Raw genomic sequence first — 16304 nt, forward strand, 5'->3', positions numbered from 1 at the left:
CCTTATTGTACTCATAGAGTCCAACCCCAAAACAATGCTCTAACGTGGGACTCAATCACTAGCCACCGAGTTTGTATATAGATTCTTAACTAAAGAACAATTGCAGTGCATTGTCTATCATTATAACTATTCAAGCATTATCTAAATTTTGATTAATGCCCTAGTAAAAAAAAAAACAAAATCCATCACAATATCAGCATACCTAAGTGTTGCATCAACATAAAGCTAATAGTGGGAAACCCAGAATGAGGAAGAAACCCACTCGGAAAATGGGCCTCTATTAGCATAAACAGTGAATTACATTATCAGGGCTTGTCTCTCAATCGCACTCAAAACAAACATCCATGTTCAGACCACTCATTCACTGTCTATATTTAGTCCCAATGGAAGAGCTACATTTCCAAACTCAATTGCATCTTTTAAATACTACTCAAAACCATAGCCTTGAGACTAATGGAGGTCAGCTGCAATAAACGTCCACGATGCCTAAATCACTCCCCGAGAAAATTGTTTATACACCTTTGACAAGTGCTCAACGCTCACAACCAAGAGTTAAATGTAATGAATTAGGACCTGATATTTGCACTTAGGACAAAAAGGCCCTACAACAAAAACAATGTATTATGTAATAGCAAGCTATATGAAAATACAATGGCAAAAAACTGTAGTATATAGTTGCAAACTATCTGCTATCAGTTTTTAGATTATCATCTTTTACTGTACTGGTTTATAAACTGCTTACTTTTTCATTTGCCTATGTAGATGAGCTTATTTCTATTTTCTTGCCTAAAGAAAGTGTTTGTCATGGCATGGAATTCTCCCTTTCTCCATGTTTTATATGTTTTTAGTCTGCGGAGCTTTTTCAAGCGGCAAGTTGACTCTTAGATTTGGCTTGTCAAGTTTGAGATGTGTAACTTTGAAAATAAGAGTACGTACAAGCACACATTGCCCACATAAACATGACCTTATAGAGAAGCCAAAATATACACAGCATTTGCTGAACGTTTCAGTTCTGCCGTTATTTTCTGAATCTTTCCATAGACTAAAAACCTTGCCAAACCGCATGTGTCAAAAATAAAAAAAATAACCAAACTGTAACAGGCAATCGACACCACCTATTCTGAAAATGGATGACTTATCTTTCTCTGGAGGTTTCTCTAGAGAACTCAGAAGTTAGAACAATGAATGAAATGAAATTTTATTCCACTGATTCTCAAAGAAAAATCCACTGGAACACCTTACAATTTCAAATGAGAGACCACACACGTAGGCTCCTATAAATGATTGGCCTAGAATATCTGCAGAAAATAAGCTGGAACAGACATCCCAGCTTGCCTGTTATAAATGGAACGACTTCAGATAGCCTTGACTAGAAAAAATGAATGAATATAATTGCTTTACACAAGAAGCTAATTACAATCAGTTTTAACATACAATCCACCTTCTTGCGGATTCACATATCATGATTCATAATCAGTCTCCTTCAAAAAGATCTCATACTCTGTACCCTTTAGCTTTTTGTGTACCTCATCCTTGTTCAGAATCTGCTCCGAAAGTGGCCGTGTGTGAATTTTCACTTGCCTGCTCTCTAGTTTACGTGGAGGCACTTTGAGAAATTCCTGAACATCTATCATTTTCTGATGCATAACAACAAATGAAGTGAGATTTCTTTCATTTTACTCTTTCAGCTAAATAAAGACAATAAACAAAACTATCCTTGTAACTAGGGTTCATTCAAATAGCACGAGAATTGAAATAGCAGTTATCTGGAAATATAGAGAGAATATAAACTGATATTAACTCAAATATAAATTATTCAAAGCAATGCTGTCAAAATACCCTTTGATCCTTGATCAAGTCCTCGTAGTATAGTAATATATGATGAGTACTTCTAAATAACTTCACAGCATCATGTGTCAATTCCTCTACACGATGCAGGTTATTTTGTAAGAAGGTCACATTGATTAGTGGCTTATATGCAGCCAACAACTCTGCCTACAAAACATGACAATTGAAACTTTTTTTATCACTACTATGTCAAAGAAAATCCTGAATATATACGTAGCTTCAAAGATGTAATGCCTTTATTGTGCCCAAAACATGTAGAATATTCTACGAAAACAAATGTTGGTTTCTTAATCCTTTCCCACAAACCTCTTGCTTTGAGTGGACATGGGACTTGTGTGTGCCATTCAGTTGCTTTGCACTGCGATCATAGGCATTCGCTAAGACAGAGATCAACCGTCGTAAAAGATTACGCCTAAACAACAAAATCACAGAAATGCCCCTTTTCTTAAAATAGTCTACTATTTCTCTGTTGTACTCCAGTGCACCCTGCCATATCAAATGATAAAGAACTTTGAGACTTTGTAAAAATAGGAGCAAGCAGACTTGTTTGATATTACTTAACATTAAGAATACAAAAGCTTCTCATGAAAGATACAAAATATAAGCATACTTGTTTGATATTACTTAACATTAAGAATACAAAAGCTTCTCATGAAAGATACAAAATATAAACATAATGCTAACATTTCAGCAAACAAACACTCAATAACCAGAAGGATATGATATATTATGCAAACAAAGAGGCATTCAAGACTGAACAGTTCTCATTTAAATTAGTCATCTTACAAACAGACACTAAGAAAACAGTTTTAAAGAGTGAAGAAATACAGTCTAAAGTCTGTAGTGTAAGTTGTAATGAAAGAAGCAGAAAATATTAACCGAGAAGGGTCTGGAACTTTTGGAAAACAACCAGAAACAATCACTTATGCCTATTTGTCAAATTTTAGTAATCTGATAAAACAGACACAATAATTTCTAAAACATCTGCCAAATGGGTTTTGCCAGGTCAGATAAATTGGGGCACTATTATTGCCACCACCAGGGCTCAAGTCTCACCAATGGCATGTTCACCACTTATGGTCCACATGTGTGTTTAGGTTCAAGTCTCACCAATGGTGTGTTCACCACTTCTTGTCCACGTGTGTTTGTCTACATGCAGTTGCAGTGGGGGGTGTTGCCCCTTCAGGGTAACTACCTTAGAGACACACTCTATCGAATGTAATGTTGGTGTATGTATGAGGTACCTGTTCTAGCTACATACACCTCTGTTTTTAGATTAATCCTGCAATGATATCAGCTCTTGTCCCCTATACTCTTCACCTCATATGTGTTAGCAGATATGACTCCATCATATCTTCTTCAATTGGTAATGATTCTATGTGAAATTTCCTAGGTTCAAAAAAGTGCAGATGGTTTCTTACTTGTGAAAATACTAAGTGTTAGATTTGAACTTTTACCACTCTTAACTCAGTAAAGATGTTACCATTTTACCATACCTTGTCTACCATGGGGAGCCATGATTATCCTTGGACAGTGTGTCTTGAATTAGGCCAAAAGGTACTGCTAAGAATCAAAGTGAATGGCATATCCATATCAGGGTCACACATAACATTTTTTTTATCTTCATACCATCATCTCTTCCACATACAAAATACAGTTCCCACTTATGAACAACCTATCAAGTGTCATCCAGCAAGGTCTCGTGAAGAAATAAAAGATAAAATAAAGGAAAGCCTAACTCAAATGAAACATAAAAAAAGGTTGAGACACGTAAATAAATTATTAAAAATATATATATAAATATACTACTACAACAGAAGGCCCACCCCTTAAAGGTCTTGTTACAGCTCAAACTATCAGGAATCCTAGGAGGGGATCTTATAGAGCAACTACTAGGTCAAGGGGCAACAATGGAGCAATATCCCATTGTCACCTCAGCTAAGGCTCCCTTCTCTTTACAGAATTTCACCGATGGGAGTAGTCCCAATATGAGAGGAATCACAGGAATAAATGGGTCAATGATAAGATACGGGGTGATTCCTAAAGCCTATTCACAAGAGAGACTGAATTAAAAAGTTTACTTGCTTGAGAAGCGAGATAATAGGCTCTCTAGGAAGGGCTAAGAGTACACTTGAGCCTAGGTTTTGAGGATATGCCTTGACAAGGGACTTCCTAGACCTAACAATCCTTGAGGAGAAATGGATTCTATGTAATCCTTGTGGAATTTGAGTTGTAGAGTTGCGGGACCACAAAGAACCCAAGTAGACCCACGCTAGGTCAAGGGTATGGAGTTGATCAACCAAGGAGGGGCTTGACCTAGTTAGGGGAGAGAATAGGATCAAAGGGCTAATCTTCTTTTGAAATTTGAATGCAATGATCCAAATGAGGACACTAACCCAAATCAGCCTAGTGAGAGAAATGGTTATCAAGCTAAGGCTTGTGATATCTCGGGATTCCACTGTCGGATTGTGCTCAAATTTGTAGAACCCCTTGAGAAGAACCCAACACAGTTGTGGACCATTTTTCAAGGTGTTTGGATGGCTACAAAAACTTTCGCTTGATGCCCTAGGTGACCCTCTAGGGTTAGGCGTAGAATTTGGAAAAGTGAAGAAAAGAGAGGAAAATTTGACCACCAAAGGGATACAAGGATCAGTGCCTTATTTCTTGGTCTTAATGGAGTCAAGATACAAGTAGGTCAAGATTTCGCGTGAGCTAAGGAGCCCTAATTGATCTTTTCTAGCCTCTCCAAGGGCAGCAGCTGGGTCAATAGGGATTTATACTTCAAATTTTCCAAAGAGATGAAGTTCTGAAGCTTAAAACCTATTAGGTACCTCTAGGAACATTCACCCACTCTTTTCACGTACCACACATGCATTAAATCACTTATTCAAGGTTCCTAGAAGATTTTCGCATTTACTTTAACCCATAAATGAATAATGATAACAATAACATGCAGTAAACCAATAAAATAATAAAAATAGCATGAAAATTCGACTTACATGAGAGAGAGAGAGTATATACATTCATCAACTTTGCATTAGAAAGAAGCTCCAAAGACAATAGTGAAATTCCAAACATCATAGTGCATCAAGAAAGCTCCAAAATGTTCACCCAGCAAAAAGTGTGAATATCTCTCAGGAGATACTAATCCAATCCAAGTGATGATGATGAAAATGAATCATCTCACTTCTATTTATACAATCCTCTAAGGGATTCGAATGGCCTAATTTGGACTAATAATGCCCCTAAAATAAAATAGTGTGCATAATAACAATACTTTCAAGAGCGCAGAGGGAAATATAGTGAGTTGTTGAGCCTTTGAGGATGCCTAATGAAGTCCAAGGGGTACCATGATGTAACGCTGGACTCCAAACATAATGGACAAGTGGTTAGCCCCTTGTTTTCCAAGCAAGAACCCGTGGTGCTCCCAAGTGAGTGTGAGGGCACAAGGACATCTTCATGGGTCACCAAGTGGATCGAAAATCCCTGTAGACCATCTGTAAGGGTTAAGATGATGACATAAGCCCTCTCTCTACAGCGGGAGACATCATTTGTACCCTGGAAGTTTGGAACATCTGCCAAGTGTATGGTGCATGTGTGGAGCCAACTTGGCATGGTGAACCAGGTGCATCATCCTCATCCAAAAGGTAGAACACAAGCAATCAACAAGTAGTGTTGGGGATCCATGAAGTACTCTCTGTTATGGTGGAGGCCCATGGCTCTCAATGCTCACCCTACAAGTGCCAATGTGGCCCTCTAGAGAGCTAGGACCTCGTATAGGGTGACCAAGTCCAAAATGGAGACCCACCTGCAATCCTGCATAAGATCCAATGTGTCCCCTTGCCCTCCAATACAACAAATCATTAGAATAATCAAGTAAAAGAGCTTACAAGTCATGGAATCAATGGGGCACTTCATGGTGGCATGCCCTTCCATAGTAGGCTTTGGCATGTACAAGTGTCTCCAAGCTCAATAAGGGGTTAATCAAGGACCCTATTAGGTGGTTTCAACCTTTAAAGGGGGTGACATGTCCATGGTACATTCCTCAAGTGGTAGGTGGCAAATGATATACTAATGGAATGGAGTGGGGATTAAGGGGTTCATCCAGACCACATGGTACAAGGGTAGCTATAATAAGAGAACCCACATTTGGGTATATGAGTGTAGGAGGGAGCAAATCGTGGTACATGAGTTACCTCGGCCTTTGTTTTTCCACCCTTTTTCTTATACCTTTTGCCTTTGATTGTTTTTTCTTCATATCTACTCAGGTTTCTAGGGAATGAGAGCATGTTGTGTGATATATAATAGTGGATACCCCCTTCAGGTGGGGCAATTCATCACCCACCGGGGGTTGGGACAATCATGGGTTCTTTAATGATGGAGGGGGCTCATCTAGGGCCCATAGGAACCACGGTGATGGCCATGGATAAGGGGTAGAGCTCATGTTTGGTTTTTTCCCAAGTGTTAAATTTGTATGTCCCAGCCAACTTTTGCATTTTGTGGTACATTTCTTGTTGAGAGTAGCCAAATTATGCATTTTCTTTTCTTTTTAGTTGCATCAACCTTCAGGCATCGTTCCAGGCCCGACCCAAGGTGTGGACAAGGGGAGGGGGAAGCCAACCCTATGTAGACCCAGTGGACACATGTGGACCCGAATGGGAAAAGAGATGAGCGGGCTAAAATGAGTCGAAGGGGGTTGATATATATGGTGTCGGGAAGCGGCACCACACAACCAAAATCAAGATTTCCACGTAGTGTCAACCCTAAAGCTAATAGCCAATAAAGCAAATCCCACAAGACTAGGATACAAGGCTAACCACGAAATCAGGCAGTGGAGACAAAAGTACATACCTAGTCCACTCTTTCTGTCGAATCCCCCAACCAATCCATGCCCAAAACTGCCATGACAAGTAAGGAAAATTACTCATCTATACCAATGAAAAGCCATACCTTTAGGGTTGGGAGGCCAACCTTCAAACATACATTCATAACAAGTGGGCGAGGGACCACGTGGCTAGCTCAGGTAGCAGAAATAATGGCACATCGACATATCTAGTGGCTACAAAGGGTTGGTGGCTGTCGATTGAGGACCATATAAGAGAAAAAAAAATCTCCCATATACACTACACACAGGTGGTGGGTAACATTTGGCTCCAACTGGGACATGAGCTCTTGGAACAGTGTGAACGACTACTCGAACGGGAGGTCATGAGAAAACCAACAATCTCTTGGTACCGTAGACCTGTTACCTGCACAATATCAAAGACCAACCACATAGGGCAACATGTTTTTGTGGTGTCTTACGATCCCACAGGACTAGGATACAAGGCTAACCATGAAATCAGGCAGTGGAAACAAGAGTACATACCTAGTCCACTCTTTCCGCCGAATTCCCCAACCAATCCATGCCCAAAAGTGCCCATGACAAGTAAGGAAAATTACTCATCTATACCAATGAAAAGCCATACCTTTAGGGTCGGGAGGCGCACCTTCAAACATACATTCATAACAAGTGGGCGAGTGACCACGTGGTTGGCTCAGGCGGCTGAGATAATGGCACATCGACCTATCTAGTGGCTGCAAAGGGTTGTTGGTTGTCGGTTGTCGGTTGAGGACCATCTAAGAGAAAATAATTTTCCTATATACACTACACACAGGTGGTGGGTAACATTTGGCTCCAACTGGGACATGAGCTCTTGGAACAGTGTGAAAAACTACTCGAACGAGAGGTCATGAGAACACCAACAATCTCTTGGTACCGCAAACTTGTTACCTGCACAATATCAAAGACAAACCACACGGGGCAACATGTTCTTGTGGTGTCTTATGATCACCCATGCTTAATATTAGACCATAAAATCAACAAGAAAATAAAATTATTTTTATGCAACTTAAATCTAAACGCAGCTAATCTATCATGATAATGTCATATGATGTTAGTTCTAATGAGAAAATCATCATGAAATGCATCCTACCCTAACATGCATGTTACATCACTAAAATGCTAAGTATAATCATAGATCAATGCAACCAACATATCATCCAGTGAATACGAAAACAACCCTTTTGCTTACTCATGCAACAGATCCATAGGCAAGGGAAGGAAAGAAAAAATGGAAGGTCACAAGGGCAAGAGGCAGGAAAATGAACTAACCACACATGGAGTATCATGGGGGAAGAGAGAGGATAGGGATGTAATCTATTATAAAGGATCCTTTCTTCCAACCAAAAGAGAGAGAGATCAACAATCAAGCTCATAAAACTTTGATGGATGGAAACCTCAGGTATATCATCCCCATCATGGTCCCTTATCACTAATATCATGCTTTATGGCCGCCATAAGGTCATGATTGGGAGGAAAGGGAGACTGATGACATGGGATGACACAAGTGGTAAGTTGCTCATGACGATCATATTCACAATCCTGAAAACATGAGGGGGAAGGAAAGGTGCATCTAATGGATAGCTCCTCCTCGGCATCTTGCCTAGGAGAGGGAAAGGGATCATCAATAGTTGTGCCAATGTGAGAATGGCCAAGGTGAGAGTTCGTTGATAATGTAGCTATGTAGTCAGGATCTTGGAGAAGGTATGGGAAAACAAGGCCTTTGCCAGTGTCATCATCGGTGTCATGAATGGGGCCTCCCCATTTCTAGTAGACCATCTTCACGTGAAGGAAAACCACAATCCTCCCTTTCGATGGTGTGAGTAGGGATATCATAATGAGTAATGTCCTAGAGAAAAGGAGAATGAATTTCAACCTCATTTTTTTGTGTCAATGTCACAAATAGGGTCACTAAAGCATAAAAATCGATAGCTTGTAGGCTAGAATGTAAAAATACACGAGGTATTTTGTAATAATAATTTATTATATATAAAATTGTACAAGTGATGAATGTTACAATGAGAACCCACATATATATACCTAAGCAAGTGTCCTTTCGTCACTGGGCATGTCTTTTAAACATGCTTTTTCACTTAACTTAATGACTACTTAACCTAATCAATATTTGATTATTTAATATTTACATTTATTTTATTTCTATACTTGTTATGAATGATATTCATAACATGGCCCCTTCCTTCAGAAGCTTTGTCCTCAAAGCTTATTGTCGGCAGTTTCCTTCAGTTAGCATTTGTCATCTCAACATATGTAACTCGACGCCATTGGCACCTCTACCTGTATAATTCGCTTGATAACACTGTCTTGAATCCAGGGTTATCGATTTTTATTTTTTTTTATAGCTCTGATTTTATTTTCGTTTAATAGTTGTCTTAAAGCTAGGGTTTTCTCTATCTCCACTTTAATTTTATTTTTTCACTGATTTTTTTAAATACTGTTTTTTTTAATACTGAATTTTTTTAACATATATATATATATATATATATATATATATATATATATATAGTTAATAAATTAGATTAATCAGATTACATAAATTAATTAATTTAATTAATCAATTTATATAAATTTAATTATGTATATAGTTTAAATGTGTGTGTGTGTATATATATATATATCAATGTTTAATTAGTGATCCGTCTTTTTGGAGGGTGTGACGTATCACAACACCCGACCGACAATGTTTTCTTTCCCGCAAGAGAATGGTCAATGGGTCGAACGGTAGACTTGGTTGGGAGTCACGTACGGAGATGGTGGCCCAAAGGACCGAATTCCCTGTTAGGCCATGGTCAGTCTTTGGTTCAATGCCCATGCGGTCACGATGATTTGGGAGTCAAGGCGGACAGGGGTAGTGGTGAACGAAGGGGTCGTAACAGTGGGGGCAACTCGATGGCAATGGCAGTGGAAGCGATGGGCTGACAGGGATGCAGTTGTCAGACGGAGGTCGTGACAGTGGGGATGGATTTTCATGATGATTCGGGAGTCAAGGCGGACAGGGGTAGTGGCGAACGAAGGGGTCGTAACAGTGGGGGAAACTCCATGGCAACGGCAGTGGAAGCGATGGGCTGACAGGGATGCAGTTGTTAGATGGAGGTCGTGACAGTGGGGACGGATTTTCATGTTGGTGCGATAACAATGTGGCCACACAACGAACGCCGCCTCCATCGTCCAACATGCACGGGTTGGTGTCGAGCATGTCCTGGACTCACGGAAGAGGTCCTCATTGAGTTGTTGTGCCATAAAGATCGATTCCGCCACGAGGTCCTGTTGGTTGGAGATAAATTGGAAGGGAGGATTGAGATCATAATGAGAGATCCATTCTTCAATAATAGTTCTCATTCTCAGATCGGGAACCACATCTTGTGGCTTGTGCAGATGTTTTACCGACTTCCGATCGTAGGTGAAGTTAGAGTTGGGGATTCTAACATGATCCAAGATGAATTTATTTGAAATTGAGCAGAAAAACTCTTCTAGTATTTCTTCATACTTCTCAGTGTGATCTACATCCGTTGGGCTTAGGCTTCTCTCCCGCTTTCTGTAACTCTTGGACATATTTTTTACAAGTTGTATCGATCCTGTAGTAATAAAGTAGCAACTATGGTTTCCAGAAGCGATCAAGATACAGATATTATCCCTTAACCAACAAATATCAAAGATGGCATTGTTATGAGCCCTCCATAGCTCAGTTCTAGCATCCTCTGTGTCAATTTGACAGGAAAAATAAGAAGGCACCCGACATTGTGTATTAAAAAGGTTAAAAACCCCTTCTTCATCTGAAACCACAAGCACGTGACTGCCACCATGTGTCGGGGAAAATGATACTGCAAGTGCAGATTTAACACCAAATGGAGGATTCAACCCCATAATCAATTTGGTACCGGTTGGTAATTCATCAGTCAGCCAATCCCGCTTTTCAAACTCGAAATCATTCTTTGGCTGAATTATGTCAAAATTTCTAAAAAATTATCGCTTCTTAGACCGTTCAAGCTTTGCTTTCATCAACCTTGAAAAATCATTTGCTCCACATTTAATATTCTTATTGTATGAGTTTTTGCTACTTAATGGTAGACTGGAAACAACAACAGCTGAGGGTCCAACTGGCCCAACTAAATATGACAGTTGACACAAAGACTCGATGAATGGCATTGATTTAATATCCCCAACTGTTCCATCCAATTCAATGACACAGACATCTGTTGGACCTTCTTTCCCATCAATAGGAATTCCTACATTTTCTTCTTTCTCTTCCCCATAATCCACTTTTTCTTTTTCAAATATGTCGTCTTCATAATTATCTTCAAAAATATCTTCTTTTGCTTCTTCCATGTCTTCCTGTTTATCATAATCAATGTCTTCTTCCTCATTGTTATGATATTGTTCTTCCTGTCTCTCAAGATAGTCCTCATCCACATCATCTTCATTTGGATCATCATCTTGATCTTTTTTCGTTTCTTCATTGTCGCTATTATCTTCCTTATCATCAATTTCTTTTCGACATCCTTTAGCTTCTGCAAATGATTTTTCTAAACCTTGAAATGCTTCTTTAATTTTACTAAACTGCTCAACACATTCAAGACGTGAACGTAATGGCACATTGTGTCGCGAACAACGTTCAAAGACCCGCATGATTATATTGTGCACCATGGCTCTGATACTACTGAAGCATAAAAACTGATAGCTTATAGGCTAAAATGTAAAAATACACGAGGTATTTTGTAATAATAATTTATTATATATAAAATTGTACAAGTGATGAATGTTACAATGAGGACCCGCATATATATACCTAAGCAAGTGCCATTTCATGATTGGGCATGTCTTTTGAACATGCATTTTCACTTAACTTAATGACTATTTAACCTAATCAAAATTTGATTATTTAATATTTACATTTATTTTATTTATTTACTTGTTATGAATTATATTCATAACAGTCACTATCAAAGTAATGGATGCCCACATCCCATTTTCCCTCATTAATGCACAAGAAATGAGAAATGTCATCTTCTACACTACTCATATCTTCAAACCCCTTTTCTTGAATGTAAGCCTCCATTTCATCGTGTTCATCCTTATGATCTTCAATGGGGCTCTCACTCATGTCATGCACATTCTCAATCCTTAGGTGTGCATCTTGAAGGTCCTTTGTGGCATTATGGCTATCATGATCTTCTTTAGGTGGATCCCATTCTTCCGTATATTCCTTACTTTCATGATGGTCCTTCACACTTGAACCTTCTTCAATATCACCTTGATCATCTAATAGATTACATCGTGTGGGGATTTGCGACTGATTATAATATTTTTCATTAATTAGGTCAGTCAGAATATTAAAAGCACAAGTTAGGCATGCAAAGTCAAAGAGACGGCTAGGATCCTTCTCATAGGCACACATCATTACGTAGAGTTGTTTTTGTGTTGACCCATGAAACCTAAGCATGAATTCCTTATCCATGCTCTCCAATAAATCTTCATAAAACTCATCATATTTCTCCACATTCTTTTGTAGTTCTTGAAGGTCTTGATCACTGAGTTTTGCAAATGTAGGACCAAGATTAATCTCTTTTTTACAATAGTCCATTTCTCATGATTTTGCATATTAGGATTAGAATGGAGTCGTCGGGGTGAATTAAAATGCCTCGATAGATGCTTGCTTCACCCTACAAGCATTAACTTTGAAGTTCAATGAAGAACTAAGGCTTCGTTCTTCCATTGGAGTCGCCAATAATGATATGTCAATATGTCGTATGGGAAACAAAACACACGTGTCGTGTCCCCGGCAACGACGCCAAAAATATTACCGCTCAAACTAGCAAGGGTCCTAAGAGGAGATCCTATAGAGCAACTACTAGGTCAAGAGGCAACAATGGAGCGATATCCCAATGTCACCTCAGCTAAGGCTCCCTGCTCTTTACAGATTTTTACCGATGGGAGGAATCCCAATATGAGAGGAATCACAGGAATAGATGAGTCAATGATAAGATATAGAGTCATTCCTAAAGCCTATTCACAGGAGAGATTGAATTAAATAGCTTGCTTGCTTGAGAAGCAAGGCGATAGGCTCTCTAGGAAGGGCTAAGAGTACACTTGAGCCTAGGTTTGGAGAATACGCCTTGACAAGGGGCTTCTTAGACATAAGGATCCTTGAAGAGGTATGGATTCTATGTAATCCTTGTGGAATTTGAGTTGTAGAGTTACGGGACCACAAAGAACCCAAGTGGACCCAAACTAGGTCAAGCGTATGGAGTTGATCAACCAAGGAGAGGCTTGACCTAGTTAGGGGAGAGAATAGGATCAAAGGGCTAATCTTCCTTTGAAATTTGAATGCAATGATCCAAATGAGGACACTAACCCAAATCAGCGTAGGGAGAGAAACGGTCCTTGAGCTAGGGCTTGCGATATCTCGGGATTCCACCGTCGAAATGTGCTCAAATTTGGAGGATGACTTGAGAAGACCCCAACACAATTGTGGACCAATTTTCAAGGTGTTTGGATGGATACAAAAAATTTTGCTTGATGACCTAGGTGACCATCTAGGGTTAGGCCTAGAATTTGAAAAGTGTAGAAAAGAGAGGAAAATTTGACCACCAAGGGGATACTAATGAACGCTAGTATTACAACAAGAATGTTGCAACTCCTGGGGCTACAAACTTTACTTTATCAACCTGGGATTCGTACAAACTTGGAGGTGACAGTGTTGTATACACAAGTAGATGTGATGGGTCCACTCTTTGTCAATGTTGAGTTGGCAATAGACCACTATGGTTTTCTCAAACCAACGTCCTATTGATTCAGAAGGAATTTGATTACCAATGAGGAAAAGGGAATTTTGCACTAATTGGGAGAATTGAAATATTGTCTACTGCAGTAAGGAAAGACTAAAATCAATGCTTTAAACACACCACTCATCTAACTAATTGCTAAGAGATCTTGCTTCAGAAGAATTCTAAGCTAACATGTGTGTAATCCTAATTGTCCTAGGCATGCAATCTGAAATAACCAAACATTCTATTGTTGTGCATATGAATGAACACAATAACTCTTTTTTCCCTTTTTGTCCTTTTTTGTGAAAATGTGAATGCTAAATCTTCTTGGTGATGTGGTAGGTGGGTTAGAGATGGTGATGGAAGGTCAGATGGCTTGGGAGGCAAGTAGGGGTCTTCTCCTATCTTCTTGGATGCTTTTTCCACAAATCGGCCTCAAAACAAGCCACTACAAGTCGTCCTATAGGATGTCCTAATGCTTCCTACAGGATGTCCTAATGCTCCTATAGAATCCAGCCAAAAGCAATAGGAGTGACTTGGAAGGTGGTATAGGGCTTAGGGAAGGTGAATGATAGAAGAAACAAGGTAAGGGGGTGGCTAGGACTTCCTCAGAGCTCAAACCAAAGTTTGTAAGATGGCTGGATTTGCTCAACAAACCTAGAAAGTTGTTCTTATGGAATGATGAATTGGTTGAGGGACTTGGTGGCTTTTGGTGATCATGGATGGATGAGGTTAGGCTGGGGTTGCTAGCATGAGATCTTCTTGCACTATTGAAACTCCTGCAATACATGCATTACTGGCATTTATCCATGAATCATATTAAACAAAGAAGATTTCTAATCAACTTAAGGAAACAGAATTTCATTATTTAATTGCCTAATTCATGCATTGAAATACTTGCAGAATATTGTGAAGCACCATGAGATCTACTACAAAGCTGAAGATATCAGAAATGACAATTGAAACCTATTCTTGAAAACTGAAAAGATGTTGGCCTAAGTAGCAAAAAACCCTAAATTCCATAAGAAATTGGAATTCGGTCTTTTTGGTGCTTGAATAGGAGATTTTCCTCAAACCATGGTCCCTGAAGGGAGGAGAGAAGCCAAATCCACCTGCTATCAGCCTTTTTGGTATTCCTTTATCTCTCTAAAGCTACTGCTAAAACAATGCACAAATGGAAGCAAGCTGATCAAATTCACCACTACTTGCAATGAAATAATGCTAAAACCAATTCAACACTTACTCTATGAAATAACCTACACATACAAGTATAAGAAGAGGAGCCTTTGCTCCTAGGGTTGGGTCATAACCCAAGAGCTTCAACCCTCTGAGTCAACTCAGTGTTGGATCAAGGAAATGCTCATTTTCATTATCATATCAAAAAAATTACATAACAATGTTTTGCCACAAAGCTTGAACTAGAAAATACTTAGTGCTCTTACATCAAAAATCTGAATCCTAATGAGGCTCTAGGCCTCCTTATTTATACAACTAAAGTCTCCAACAACTTCCTTAAATTTAGGGAGGCTTGGCTCCCAAACTCAAGATGAATTGGCTCTTAACTGTCACTGGCTCGACTGCCCATGATCTCCATGACTCGGCTGCTTGCAACTCCGAGCTAGTGTGATTTGATTGAGGAATATTCAAATGAGTGAGGATTTTACGAGGATCTATCTCATATAATCTCTCCTCCTTGTATCATTCGAGTTTCTTCCCTTAATTAGCCAAAATTGTCATGATTTTCTCTCAAAAACCTGCAATTAATGCACATTAGACCACTAGACATACATCATACTTTTACTCATCTCATTAAGCAAATTTAATTAAAACATGTAAGGAATTATGAAAAGAGTTGATTTTAATAAGCTTGGAGGTGTATTAAGGTCAATATAGTTACCCAATGATGAGGCTCGTCATCACCCCCTACTGAAAGTGTTGCTCATCCTCTGGTGACCTCCCTGACATCCCATGCTTCTACTATAGTTTCTTCTTCTTGTGAATAAAATCCTGCCTTGCTCTCTATCTCTTCCCATTGCTTTCTTTCTTCTTCTTCTTTCCTTCCTTCCAACATTCCTAAAAGCAGTGGTGGACTGAGTCTCAAGCCAATCCAATTGACTTTGAGTCTTTGTAGAGCTTGCTTGTACATGGGTGTTTTGTTTAGTGCCTCTCATTCTCTGAGGAGAATGGTATTCTTTGATTTTCAGGCTGTAAGGCAAGGTGTTCCATCTCCTTTGGCAAGCTTGCATGTTGTCATCTCCTAGCAACCTGAACATGTCTTCAAAGTGTGTGACTGCTTGCTCTTGTGCAGCAAGGTACCTAGGTGCAAGCTTAGGATCATTTGCAATCAAGTTGTGGGTGTTGATGACAGCCATTGGATTGGATTGTTCAGCTCTGATCATAAGTGGTTTTGTCTCTTCTCTTGCCATTACCTTTTTCATCTCTGTAGCTCTCGCCTCCTCATGATTCATCCATGATGCTAAGGCCATCAATTGCAAGTCTCCTAGCTTTGAATTTGGGTCCCACACATTCAAATCTGTCAAGGCCAAGTTGTGTAGGTAAAACTCATACATCTTTGCTCTATCTTCCAAGGTGCTTTGATCACAGAGATCAATGAATTGTCTATAGTCTTGGAAGGGCATAGTGCCTCTCTGTGCTAAAGTCTTAATTTGGAATTGTAGCCATTATTCCTTGAGATACAAGGCATAAGACTTGGTTGGCATCCTGCACTGGATTGCCTCTAAGGATAAATTGGCCATAGCTTCCAACTGGCTTTCCCTTTCTTGTAACTGTCC

General features: G+C 39.3%; 1 protein-coding gene across 3 annotated transcripts in view; it reads right to left on the minus strand.

Annotated features, from left to right (window-relative positions):
• Nucleotides 1–1182: 1182 nt before the first annotated feature.
• Nucleotides 1183–16304, minus strand: part of LOC149228946 (uncharacterized) — a 96928-nt gene continuing 81806 nt past the window's right edge. For all 3 annotated transcript variants that reach the window (XM_089378426.1, XM_089378425.1, XM_089378427.1), the window contains exons 5-7: nucleotides 2155–2334; nucleotides 1840–1995; nucleotides 1183–1637 (exon numbers count right to left, since the gene is read on the minus strand). In XM_089378426.1, the coding sequence (XP_089234552.1) occupies nucleotides 1461–1637; nucleotides 1840–1995; nucleotides 2155–2334 (513 nt within the window). In that variant the 3' untranslated portion in view covers nucleotides 1183–1460. The remainder of the gene's footprint in view (nucleotides 1638–1839; nucleotides 1996–2154; nucleotides 2335–16304) is intronic.

The sequence above is a fragment of the Pinus tabuliformis genome, chromosome J (genome assembly GCF_031772625.1).
Source record: "Pinus tabuliformis cultivar Carrire ecotype Pingquan chromosome J, CPIR1, whole genome shotgun sequence".
Lineage (NCBI taxonomy): Eukaryota > Viridiplantae > Streptophyta > Pinopsida > Pinales > Pinaceae > Pinus > Pinus tabuliformis.